Source organism: Biomphalaria glabrata, chromosome 14 (genome assembly GCF_947242115.1).
Source record: "Biomphalaria glabrata chromosome 14, xgBioGlab47.1, whole genome shotgun sequence".
Lineage (NCBI taxonomy): Eukaryota > Metazoa > Mollusca > Gastropoda > Planorbidae > Biomphalaria > Biomphalaria glabrata.
Genome location: NC_074724.1, coordinates 12,784,361 through 12,798,072, shown reverse-complemented (window position 1 = coordinate 12,798,072; position 13,712 = coordinate 12,784,361). Strand labels below are relative to the sequence as shown.

General features: G+C 35.5%; 1 protein-coding gene across 1 annotated transcript in view; it reads right to left on the bottom strand.

Moving 5' to 3' along the window:
* LOC106073894 (uncharacterized) overlaps positions 1-8,717 on the bottom strand; it is a 38,148-nt gene extending 29,431 nt beyond the window's left edge. The window contains exon 1 of the mRNA XM_013234569.2: positions 8,561-8,717. Coding sequence (XP_013090023.2) covers positions 8,561-8,621 — 61 coding nt within the window. The 5' untranslated portion in view covers positions 8,622-8,717. The remainder of the gene's footprint in view (positions 1-8,560) is intronic.
* Between the last annotated feature and the right edge of the window lie 4,995 nt (positions 8,718-13,712).

The window sequence follows — 13,712 nt, the reverse complement described above, 5'->3', positions numbered from 1 at the left end:
GGAAAAAAATGACTCCTGAGTCATTATATAATATAGACATCACAGGATTCAGGGGAGGGGAGGTAGAGATGATTCTCCTCTCATTGCTTCCGTCCATCACCAACCCCTAAGGTTGAATGGCTAGTTTTTTAAATGGATGATTATTCAATTTGTTTGAATATTTAGTTACTAATGTAAATTCTTATGATTAAAAAGTATTATAAAATATTGTTATTATGTCGGGGAGTGTTGGTGATAAATATAATCGCAATCGCCCTCTGCTTGTGGAAAAGGGAGGGGTCGTACTCTTAAAATGGGATGGGCGGGGCGAGGAGGGGGCGCACACACTCTCACTTAAATGAGTGGTTTCTCGCAGGTAGATGTAAACTTAGTCGTAAAAGTTACGTAGTGAATCTGAAGGCTACACACTGGACTAAAGGGTATGGAAACACAAAGGTGTTCAAATGGAAGTCTGGGGATTATATTTTAGAGTCCTTCCAAAAACTTTGGTAGACACATTTCTGTTAAAACCATCATAATAATAAGAACAGTAATAAAAATAATAATAATATATATAAGGGAAATGAAGATAGTTAAATTTCATTGGCAGTTTTGAAAGTTAGGGAAACGAGTGTTTTTTTTTTTTAATATGTGTGTGTGTGTGTGTTTAATAATGAGTGTATGAAACCTTTTTTGTCGTTGTTTTTTTTTTTTCATTCTGAAGAAAAAAATAATTGTATAAGGAATCATACCTTCTCGACAATTGTAGTAAATATATTTGGTTTATGATAGAGAAGGCGGGGTTAAATTGGAACATCAACAATCTTCTATAAGCAGAATAAGTATTAATAAGAGACCAATATTCCAAAAACAAATTATATTTAAATTTTTAACTCATCTGTCTTTTCCATAAACTTTTTTTAAATTTTCAAAACATTATATTTTATCGTAATTTCTAGCCGTTTTGCGATTTCCATTGCTATTTATATAAATATTATATTACATAAATTTACATATAGGCCTATATTCAATAAAAGTTAATTACCACATTTGAAGGACGTAACACACCTATACACTCACACAATAGATCTTCCTAAAGGGGTTACCCATTAACAATATAAAAGAAGGAGTGTTGATAATAGATATTAATGGTATTATAAAAAATGTATGCTACTTTAGTTTATCAACATATTTAATTCCTATAAGTAACGCGCGCAAATCCACCCTGCTCATTTCAATTCCCACTATAAGAAGACAATTTTCTCCAGACTTCCATTTTAGCAGTTATGTTCAATGCTGTACTCCAGTGTGTAGCCTTGAGACTCATTGCGTCATTTTCACGACCTAGTTCAACATCTACCCGCCACAAATCCTCTCCTTTAGTGGGAGTGGGGGAAGGGCTAAGGTCAGGAAGCAATGAGAAGAGAATCAACTCTACCTCCCCTTCCCTGAATACTGTGAGGTCTATATTTTATAATGACTATTAATCCGGAGTCATTTTTTCCACACATTCTACCAACCCTCCCCTGAATCCTGTGATGTCTATATTATATACTCAGGAGTCTTTTGTTTCCACACATTCTCATGATTGTCATTTTTTCCCATTTTGTTTCAACTTTTCTTTAGCTAGAATCGTTATAGTTGCTATTTTTTTATAACGTCACCGATAGCCCATAGCCTAAGGATAACATATACGTTAACATTTTAAAACTACTTTCAAAATTAAGGTCGCTAATTAAAGAGTGCCTAATTATCCGGTGCCTAATTTTCCGCCTTGTCAAAAAGTGCCTAATTATCCGGTGCCTAAATTTCCGGGTGCCTAATTATCCGGGTGCCTAAATATCCGGGTGCCTAAATTTCCGGGTGCCTAAATATCTGGTGCCTAAATATCCGGTGCCTAATTATCCGGTGCCTAAATTTACTCAAAAGTAAGAAAAAAACATGTGAGAGAGAGAAAGAGAGAAAAAGAGAGAGAAAGAGTGAAAGAGAGAGAAAAGGAGAAAGAAAGAGAGAAAAAGACAGAGAGAGATAGAGAGTATAGAGAGATAGAGAGTATAGAGAGATAGAGTGTAAAGAGAGATATAGAGAGAAACGGATCACAAGAATATAGAAACCATAATTACAAAAATATCATACATTTGATCTAAGTGAAAACAACAACGGAATAGTGTATATCATTCGTAGGTAATTACAAACATTGAGAAACACCCTCTGTATTGTTGTACTTCATATGCAGATATAATTCGTAAATGTAAAACTTATGCAGGTATGCATACTTGAATGATACTTGAAAACTTGCTATCAATCGGAAGATGTCGAATCTCAACCGCCTGTCTCTGGAATATAACTAACCACACTTTCCGCTAAGAGAAAGAAAATACAGCCACCCCTACGTCGAAATACTTTACAAAAGAAGTTTTAAAAATTCAAACTCCCATTCATAACTCTATGTTTAAGAGTACCAACTAGCCCCGTCCAATTCCACTCACCGTCCTGGCATCACACAAAATTCATCTTTCACCTTATACCAAAGTGAGAAACTTCTATTCAGTATCCTCCTCTTTCCAATAGTCCAATTTGGCCCCCCCCCCCCCCCCCCAAAAAAAAATCATTAAACTTTTATTTTTTTTTCTTCATTTTTCAAAGGGGGGTTTGTTTTCAACGGAAAGTTCAAACATTGACCTCCCACTCACCTTCCCCTACATTGACCCTAATGCACTAAGAAACATTTAGACGAGAGACACTTAGCAACAAAATGCTAAGGCAACAAAGATCAAATTTACATGATGTCATAGCCTAAGAATAGGTCTTTGAACAAACTGTCTTAACTTTGGAACTAAAACCTCTAGGAAGAAAACAAGACACACATGTTTCTAAAACATACAAGAAAAACATAACAAAAAACTCTTTTTAAAAACAAATCTTCTATTAAGTGCAGTTGTATCAAATAGTTGGAAACACGTGTGTAATAAAATTGTAATAGATCTAGGCTATGAATAATACATCTGTGCAATATTTTTTTTTTACCAATGATTTTTGTTTTTTACAATGTCATGCTTTTAGCTTTCCCAATACGCTATGATCCTATCACTTGTCTTGTCCACTTGGGAAAGTTGTGGGTTCATCAAGAAGGCGGTATCTTGTTAATATAACCGTGATCGCTTTTAAATGAATTAGTTTAAAAAAAGTTCAACACACTGAATTCGAACATAAAGGGCTCAAGTCAATACACTAACCACTGTGCCAAGTAAGTGCTTATGAAAGTAGCTTGTTCAAAAGTAGTCTATTGTTAGGTTCACACTTTCCTCTCCTCAGAGAGTGAAGGGGACTAATTCAACTTATACCACCACATCAGTCTAGTACAATATCTTTCCCTTGTTTAATTAATTACAAATAATTAATTCACTAATTGGTTAATTTCTTTTTATTGATTCTAGTTTTGTCATGTAAAAGAAATAACTGTGCAACACTGGGCAATCAATCTCGATTAACGCAAATTTGCATGATGTCATAGCCTAAGAATAGGTCTTTGAACAAACGGTCTTAACTTTGGAACTGAAACCTCTATGAAAAGAGAAAGATACACAAATGTTTTCAAAACATACAAGAAAAACATAACAAAAAACTCTTTTTAAAAACAAATCTTCTATTAAGTGCAGTTGTACCAAATAGTTGGAAACACGTGTGTAATAAAATTGTAATAGATCTAGGCTAGATCTAGAGAGAGAGAGAGAGAGAGAGAGAGAGAGAGAGAGAGAGAGAGAGAGAGAGAGAGAGACTTTCTAAGATATTTTATTAAAATTCTGTTCATAATTTCATTTCACAAATATATCTGAACTTGATTCACACGCTTCCCTGTTTGATGATCAATAAGAATTTAATAATAAGAATTTATAAAGAAATATCGAACAAGCATAATGTGAAAAATAATATTTTGTATAACAAACAACAACAAAGCATACCTAAGGGAAAGAACTCCTCTCTTACAAGTATATCTCTCAATAATGTAGAAGCCATTTCCATTATTTGATATCAAACAAAATAATTGATTACCAATAATTAATTGAGTAAATGGTTAATGTTTGAATTGTACATGTTTTGTTAGGTACATTAACAAATTGTTTAAAGTTTCAACTTGATCCGAGAATGGGTGTGGGAGAAATAAAGTGTTATATTATCTAAGAGGATGAAACTTTACGTATTTAGTCGTATCGGTGAATACTGAAGGATTAATTTCCCTTGCTGGTAATTACAAATAATTAATTAACTAACTAATTTTTAAAAAATTGATGCTTGTCTTGTCTATGCCAATAAATAATTGTGAAAAGTTTTAACTTGATCCGAGAAGGTGTTAGGGAGAATTAACGTGTAACAAACTTTTGACTAGACAGACAGACAGACAGACAGAGTGAGTTGATAGAAGCTTTGTCGAAAAGTTTTTTTAAAGACTTTGACGTTGTGTCTGTCCTGAGCAGGACACAGGCTCCAACATTTCAATACAGCTTCTAAAGCTTTGAAGTTTAAAAATACGACAGACAGACAACACCTATAACGACTTATCCCAGTTCGAGGGCATTAAGAATGTGTTTATTCGCTGATAAAATTTAGAATTGTTAAAAGCTTTTATTCAATTCACGATCTGGTCTAGACATTAAAGTTGTCCTTCGTGATCCTCCATCTATCGTCTTCAGGATCTAGCTAAGGACAACTTATAGAGTTCTTTTACTTCCTGGTATACTAATAACTTACGACAGACAGTGGACCGTGAGAGTTGCACTGAGGCTTCCGTACTACGTTTGTTGATTGTCAAACAGATATATTTAGATATTTCCTTTCTTCAATGACCTAGACTCTCGCGTATAGAATAGAAAAAAAATTATAAAACTGAAAGCTTAAGCATATACAAGGAATCTGTTACACATCATTCTATATTTTCTATAATTCCAACTCGTTTCCTATAGATAGACACTGGACATATCTATCGACAAAACTTTGGGTGACATGTAGCCAGGTTTATTATGCAGACGAATATAACATAAAATGTTATATGTAAATGGATGTATGGAAGAGTGGTACAGATAGCTGGTTACCAAAATGAAAAAAGGTAGTTATCTTATCTTGTCTTAAATAATACAGACGTTACTTCAAAAAAAGAAGATGATTACGTCCTATGCGTCATGCATTTAGTCATGCATGTTAACCAATGACCTAAATTCTGCCAAGTCACTGGTTTTCCTGGCTAGCTCAGGCAACCCGTTCCATGCTCTAATAGCGATAGGGAAGAAGGAGCAGTTGTACAAATTTAAAGATTGCTGGTTGAAATATATGCGTTTCTGACTGCCTGCAGCCTATACGAAGGTCCTAAGTTTGAAACCTGACTGCTTAACTCCCCTGTCGTTTTAATGATCAGTTCTATAAAGATGAAACAAGTTAGAATCAAGTTTAAATCTCGATGTAGACCTGAAGGGTTAGGTAAGATTTGGACTAGAGATGTATCTGCAAACCTCGTAAATTCAATACGAAATCTTTCTCTCAGGTAGCACCTCTTTATCACAAGTCTACAAAAGAGCTTTCCACTCAGTTTAATTATAATCACTTTATATTCAATCCATATTGTAATGGCTTTCGCTATTATAAAGCGAGATTAGAGAAGCCATTTTATATGCGTCACTTCCACCTAGTCTAGATCTAGATTGTATGGTTTTATTCTCATGACATTAGGCTATCAAGTATTGAATCTATTTTTATGCAGTTAAATGATGTTCGATAACTGAATTAGAACTTCGAGAAGAAGAATATCCACACTGCTTCCTTCCGGAAATGACTATCACAGTATAGTTAAAGGCGGAAATATTATTCACTAATGAGTTGGGACCGTGCTGTGAGAACTACACAGCCTAATGACCAAACACCGGAGATCAATCTACCTGCTGACTTGAGCCCCAAAAATTGAGAGGTGCTGTCAGTGGAAGCTAAATGTATGCAATAGACGAGAGAAATGAACAGTGATAGTGAGAAATCGTTCTTCCATATAAATAGATGTGATGATAAACCTCTCCCATGTTAGAGGCAACACTTACATAAGGAATTCATGAGAATCTATCCCAATCTATAGTAAAGTTCCACTTTCATATATTTCGATCTATAGAGTATCGTTTAACGAGGGTGTCATGTGGCCAGCATAACGACCAACAGCCTTTACTTTTCCCCAACTAATATCAGGTACCCATAAGAGCTGGGTGGACTCAAAGGCGCCCGAACTAAAACCCCCCAGTCTTCACAAGAATTCCAACCGGGATCCTCAGTTTGGAAGCAAAGCGCTTCATCACTCAGCCACAACTTTTTTCTTTATCCCAGTCTACACCTTACAAAGCAGAATTGACACTGCTAAATGGACTACAGTGAAATTTGTTTCTCTCTGAAGAAGCTCGAACCTGGTGGAGTCACTGAATGAATATTAGTTCGTTTGTATAATAAAAATAGTATTAATAATAATAGTAAAAATAATAATAATATAAGATAAGATACAATAATTTTATTGATCCAATCAAATGGAAATTCAGTTTGACTACAATTGACAACCTCAGCTTAACTACTGTAACGATAACATTATAGATGCAAATACGAACAACATACACATGAAACATATACAGACTCATAACCAGCGCTTATTATTATTATTTACTATTCATGTTACAAAATGTATGTCCCTGTCTCAAAACTTATTTAAAAAACGTCCTTCTGCGATGACAATATTTCTGCATTCATCCATTCATGGGGGAATTCATTCCCTTGTCTCAAAGAAACAAACTTAGACTTCTGATATCTGTTGCCTGCATCACGTAACTCAACGGATATCGTTAAAGTTCACTGAGTTTCTACAGTCCTTTGGTCAAGAAACATTGGGTTTCTTTTCTTCAATCCCTGGACCAGGAAGTTTTATCAACATTTTACAGTGTTTGGGAAAACCATGGTTTGTGATGAGACTAAAACAGTGTTGATATTCGGGTGTTGAGTTGTGGTTCCAGACAGTCCAATTAATCCGTTTTAGGCTTATTTTTTTTTATTGTAGAGCTTAAACAAAACTTAAAGGCACTTCTTTATATCAAAAAATACATGATTGTTTTTTATTTTTACAATATCTACACAGCGACAATAAATGTAGGTCTCAGCTGGGGCTGTGTATCTACTTGAATTACGGCACTCATAAATCTTCAGACTCTAAAAGCATTGCTATCTACACAGCATTCAATTGTAGTGCAGAGAGGTGCAGAAACACAAGTTAAAAATGATCTTAATTTAAACAAATGCGAATCACTTGTACGTAATACACGTCTTTCTGTCACTCTTCATTAGCTTGATCTCCCTTGCTTCAGCTTTCACTCCCCTATTTGTAACCTCAGCTACGACAGAGTTACATCAGACTCTTTCAACCAATACAAATTATTCTTCTAGTTTTACTCATTACAGCCACGAACACACACTCCATAACAACCAGATGTAGCTAAATAAATTGGAGAGGCCATAGACTTTTATATAAAAGGGTAGGCAATGCATACAAATAATAATGAAAATGAAGATTATTATTTCAATGCTGTGATGCCTAACCTACGACCAGCGGACCAAATCTGGGCCGTGACGTAGTCCTCTCCAGCTCACAAAACGTCTGCCTACACAATAGAATAAAGCTTCAGAGGTTCTTTTTTTGGAAGACGATATTTTACTATGATTAGCCCGCGACCCGACTGTTGGAAATATATAAGTCTCCTGGGTTAAAAATGTTGAAGGACCACTGATTTAATATTCAGGACCGGATTTAGAGACTTTATAAGGCCCTAAACTATTTTAAATAGATTATAACTATAATGCAAAGTTTTCTTTCACTCTTTCTTTCAGATAATTTGTGAATATCCAAGAAACCATTTTTAGGGCGGGGGGGGGGGGGGGGAGGCCAAACAATTGAAAGCCCTAAGCAATTGCCTACAAGTAAATCTAGCACTGGTTAGATAAATATTTATGTTACTGTTGAAGTGCGAAATTCGGCATTCCATAGAATACCCAAAATGTCAGGCAAATTAGATAATGATTTATCCATTCCCATTTAACCTGGTCTTTGTATAGCGGGCTTTATATTATGCCCGCATTTCGCACTTTCTAAGTAATATATATATATATACAGGAAAGTATTTGTAGTTTTTATCCAAAGCGTTGGGGATACGTGTATTAAAGGGAAAAAAGGACAAATAACCAAAAACAAATATGTCTAGAAAATAAATGTAGAGTTTACTAATCCATTTTTTTTAACAACCGTATTCCTTCTTTTCTTTTTTTACACCAAATTTTAATTCTGTAAAAAAAATTCAAATTTCATTACCAAAAACAAGAAAGTTAAACGGTTCAAAATTTGATTTGATTGTTTGTAAAGTATTAGGTATATATCGTGTAAATATACAATACTCGTCTTCTATATCGAAAAGCGAGTACTATTTAAATAATTGTATTGAGGTCCTGCTCTTGATATGAATAGAGAATGTAACTTAAACAAAAAAAAAAAATAAATGGAAAGATTTTGAAGACCTACCTCTGGTCTGGTGTTTAAATAAACCTACAAGGCTGTTCACAAAATCCCGTAACTTCTGCATTTCTATTGATTAACTCAAGTCACTAAACCACCAATATCCCGCGAAGAAAACGCCTGGTCTACCGGATTGTCTTTCCTGCTTAGAATGAAGTCACAGAGGCACAAGTCACTTAGTGAAAAGGAAATGATATATTTGTGTGAGTGAATATGTGTTTGTGTGTGTATGTGTGTGTGTTTGCAAACATGTCAAGGGCATACTGCAAGTTGCTTAGTAGCAATGAAGTAGATTTGCTAGTTGTAGTTTTCCACGCCAATCTTTTTCGTTGAAATTGTGTTCTTTGTTATGTTGGGGAAAGAAAAAGAACTTCAAGGAAGTAGATCTGTTTGTAAAAAGTTTGTTTGTTTGTTTGTTTGTTTATTTTGCTTTGTATGTTTGGACTATTCTTTGAAAAGTACAAATTACAACATCCTAACTCAGACCTTCCGCAGGACAGCAAGGAGGGAGGCGGGTAGGGTTCCAATCCTGGACCATGGATGACGACAGGCCACTGCATATACCACATGATCAGGCTGACATCTAAAGGTTCAGTATTTTACATTATTGTTACTTTTTTTAGCGGCCCCCGTAAGGGGAAAAGCCGCTATTAGGTTTGTGCAAAATGTCCGTCTGTCACACTCAGATCTCGAAAACTAGAAGAAGAATGAAAAATATAATTCAACCTTGCGATGCGGTTTGAAAAGCTTAGGCGCAACGGCTACTTTTGGTTTCTAAAGCAAACCGTTTTAGTTTATAAAATTAATTATGAAAGCGATTTTTTCATAATAATACACAAATTCTAAAACAATTACAAAAATGTAAGGGAGGTAATGTTACAATATGTGAACGAAGAAAGACAATTTTTTTGTGTATTTTCGGCATTACTAAGTGATATTTATAAAATGTTTATGTTTGTTTATAAAGGCTAAGAATGCACTTTGTATGTAAATATTACGCACATTTTTTAAACTGGACTTTTTATGCAGCGACTTTCGTGCAGTAGCGTAACAAGGAGCGGCAAGTCGTTTTTCGTTTTGTCTGTTGGTCGGTCTGTTCGTCACGTTTAGATTTAAGAAAACAATAACACTAAAGGTTTATGAAAATCTGATTTAACCTTTAACGTTCCTTCAAAAATATTGAAATAGTTTTAAGTTTCTATAATAGATTGTTTCGTATGTTTTGTGAAAAACAAATAAATGCCAACGATGGTTTGTTTGCTCTTCTAACTTATATTAAATTTAATTTCCATCCTTAAACGTTGCAAAAATACATGATCGTTAATATGTTGTTCCGGTTTTTTAATGTAAATAGCAAATACATGCTAAATGAAAATCTCTATACTGACTATTTCATTAACTATAAAGTTGTTCCGGACATTGTTTTATAAAAAATAAATTATGTCAAATGATTGTTTAAAATCGCTTAATTCATTAATATTACACTTATATTCTTTGACAATATGTCACTATAGTTTATTAATCGATATCTAATTGTTCAGTATTTTCAACTTAAAACAAATGTTAACATTCCAATAGCGCCGCGTTCATCACTAGTTGATGGCGTCATCTGAGTTTTTTTCTATTTTCTTGTGTAGGCTAGTGGAATGATCCCCCCTTGTTGCTTCGTCATTATTTCTTGTGACGTAGAGTGAGTGCGCGTTATGACTTTCGTCATCAATCGTCTGTTTTATTCTCTCCATCTTGTGCTGGAGACAAGCATTTGTGTGAGCTTCAATTTCTCCTTGGATCTGATAAGGGAGAGCCTTATCGTTGTTCCTTGGTTGATATTCTTATTGGATTATCTTGACCCCTGTTTAGGGGTCTCAGTTATCAGTCTCAATTTCAAGATTCAGTTTCGAGTCTCAGTTTCCAGTCTCAGTTTTCAGTCTCAGTTTCAGGATTCAGTTTCGAGTCTCAGTTTCCAGTATTGAGATCTCAGCTTGAAGCTACAGGACTGAGGTTTTTCAACTCAGTAAGTCTGTCTGACGTTCAAGTTTGTTTCCACGAGTCTGAGGTTCCAGATTCCAGACTGCGGGTTGCTGTGTCCAGACCTGGTGATACAGTGTGAACTATGAACTTTTGATTAATGGTCGTCGGTGAACAGTATCCTGGCTAGAAGATAAATCTACTTGTATTGCCAGTTGTGGTACCAGAAGATTGAATGGACATTCTTATTAAACTTTATGAGTTAAGGTGAATATGTGACTAGAAATCCATTATAAGTATGGATTTTTCATATCGTACTATATGCACTTATATTTGATTACCATCTCATAGATCAGATGTAATTATCATTGTAAATATTTAATTATATTAAATTTATATTTTTATTTGAAATCATCATACACCTAGTTTACTAGTTTATGTACAACTGGATGTGTATGGTGTGACTGTCGGGCTGAACTTGTGCTTAAAACTTTTACAATTAAAAAATTAATTATAACAAATACCCACACATTGAAATAATATCTATACACAGTAATACTTAATAGTAATTCAATAATATAATCAAAATACAAAGACCTGACAATGTATTATCTTACTAAAACATTTACAATAATTTTTATTATTTTTTTGGCGGCTCTCTGCGTGTGGCGCTCCCCTGAGGGTGGCGCACGGTGCATCGTGCCCACCTTAACCCCCGTCTCACTACGACTCTGCGGAAGGTTTGAACAAGGAAGTAGAATATCTTTGACTCTGAAGGAACATTCAAAACATGGTAAACATTTTACGAACACTATTATGTTGACATCTTTAAGATCTACAGAAAGTTGAAACGCAAATTAAAGCCTGAATCAAAAGGATCATTTTTAACACTTGATGGTGTTTGAAAGCTTCAGCAAGCCTTTCAAATATTTCAATAGAAAGCTGAAATGTCGACTAATACTCACATATTTTACATTGGACTACTTTTTAAATAGGGGGGGTGGGTGGGGGGAGAAGGGAATAAGAAAAGTTAGTAATCGAATTCACTGGGGAAAAAAGTTAAATGTAATAGATACTACATTCAAGTTTTTAAAGGGTTGGGAAGGGGGTCAAAAAGGGTAGGAGTGAGAAAAGAGATCTGGATTTCGCAGGCCAGATATAAGTGTGTTTGGGAAGGCGATTTAAAGCGGATATTTCCAGTTACACGTAACATATACTAAAAAAACACTGGCCAAAAGGTCCGGATGGGGGGGAGGGAGTGGTTGTATTGCGGACAGTGTTATTGAAAGAGCAAACAAAATATTATGTGAGCATTAGCAGGATGTAAAACGGCTAAAATAATATCATAGAGCCTATTAAATATTTTGAATAAGAACTAAAAAGCAGAAGAAAAGGCCATAGAGTAAATAACACTAGACACTATTTGTTACGTAGGAGAGTTGTGGGGGTGGGGTGGGGGAGAAGTGATACTCGAATTTACGGGCTGGTCCGACTCAACGTAATAGATACTAGAATTAGCTAGACACAGGTATGTATGTGGGGGGGGGGGGGGGGGGAGAAGCGTTTAACTTCATGTCATTAGAAGTAAAAAAAGGAGGGGGTTCATTATATTGCTTTAAATAACATACAAAATTGGAGGTGTCCATGAAAATAAAAAAGTATGCTTAGTCTGGGAACAAATCAACGGGTGAAGCCGATGGATATTGGTAGTCTCTACATATGCACGAATCATCCTTCTTTTTTTGTGTCTTTTGCGTAAACAAAACAGACCCTCTACGGGGCATCTTGAAGAAATTGAGGACGACCAAGCTTGTGACTTACATTCTCTTCGCCTCGAACCATTTCCAGACTTTAGTATCGGTCCGACCCATCGCTTCTTGATTACATTATTTTCATGCGCGTTCTTGGCGATGATGTAAATTTGTTGGTTTGGAAAGGGCACGGGGTGCGTGACTATGTGAGAAATATTGATTGACAATAGCTTCCTGACGCCCAAAGTTTACTTAGGCTGGTACTTATGAAGAGCTGGTTATTGTATTGAAGAAGGCGACGCCGAGCAAACACACAAGTCTTCTTCCCTTTTAAAAGTGGACATGCAGATAGAACTAAATGATCCCACTTGTCTGGAGAGGTTATAAATAGAGAGCTAGAGATCAACTTCTGGGGATTTATAATGCTTTCATTCATTTCAGTAGGAAAAAAAAAAGGCTGTTCGTTTTAAATGTGGACTAACACAGTGTAACCTTCTAGAACAACAATAGAACATTATTACATTCATACATTTCTTCACCTTCAACTATCCCTTAGTCTGTTAGGTAGTTGGGACACCACACAAGATCTGTAGTCCGTGTTTCTCCATTCCTTTCTGTCTTTAGCATTGTATAGAATGGAAGGCCAGTCCATGCTTTTATGTTGTCTTCTCTGTCTGCCTCTTCTTCTTTTTTCCTGGGACTGTTCCCAGAAAGAATGTCTTTGCGTGCCCAGAGGATCTTGTGATATGGCCATAGAGTTTTAGTTTGCTTATTGTTTGTGTTTGAGAGCAAGAAAAAAAAAAGATAATAATTCTGACGCTACAGAAAAATGCTGGGTTTCAGATACCATGAAAAGAAGACATGTGAGTTTGTACTTTTACGGAGCAACACTGGCAAAAATTAAAAGCATCTCAATACTGTGAAGAGACGAGATCTGAGCTGGTTTGGTCCTATTGTAAGACATGACTCACTATCAAAAGTCATTCTTAAAGGTACAGTGGAAGGAGCACCAAGAAAGTGTCGTTCAAAGAAAAGCTGGTTGGATAACATAAAAGAATGGACCGGCCTCTCTCTTGAAAGCCTGCAAGAACAACTGCTGACCGGAATAAGTAGAGGAACGAAAGTCAAGGGACAGATGATGATGACGAGACGCACGTCAAAAGACCACAAAGAATCAAACACTATTTCAGATGTATCAATCTGCATTCATAATAGAAATGCCAAAAAACAAAAATGAAATCGGGGAAGTGCTTATTTTCTAAGGCAAGTGTAGGCTCTATTTATTGTTTACCTCAATCGGTCGTCAGGTGAATCGATCAGCTTGAAATAGACGGATCAAGTTCTGGCTGCAAAGCCGTGACCTGCTGTGCTATGTTATTGTGGAAAGAAAAGTATTTTTAGTAAATCGCCCTAGACCAGTGTTTCCCAAACTGTGTTCC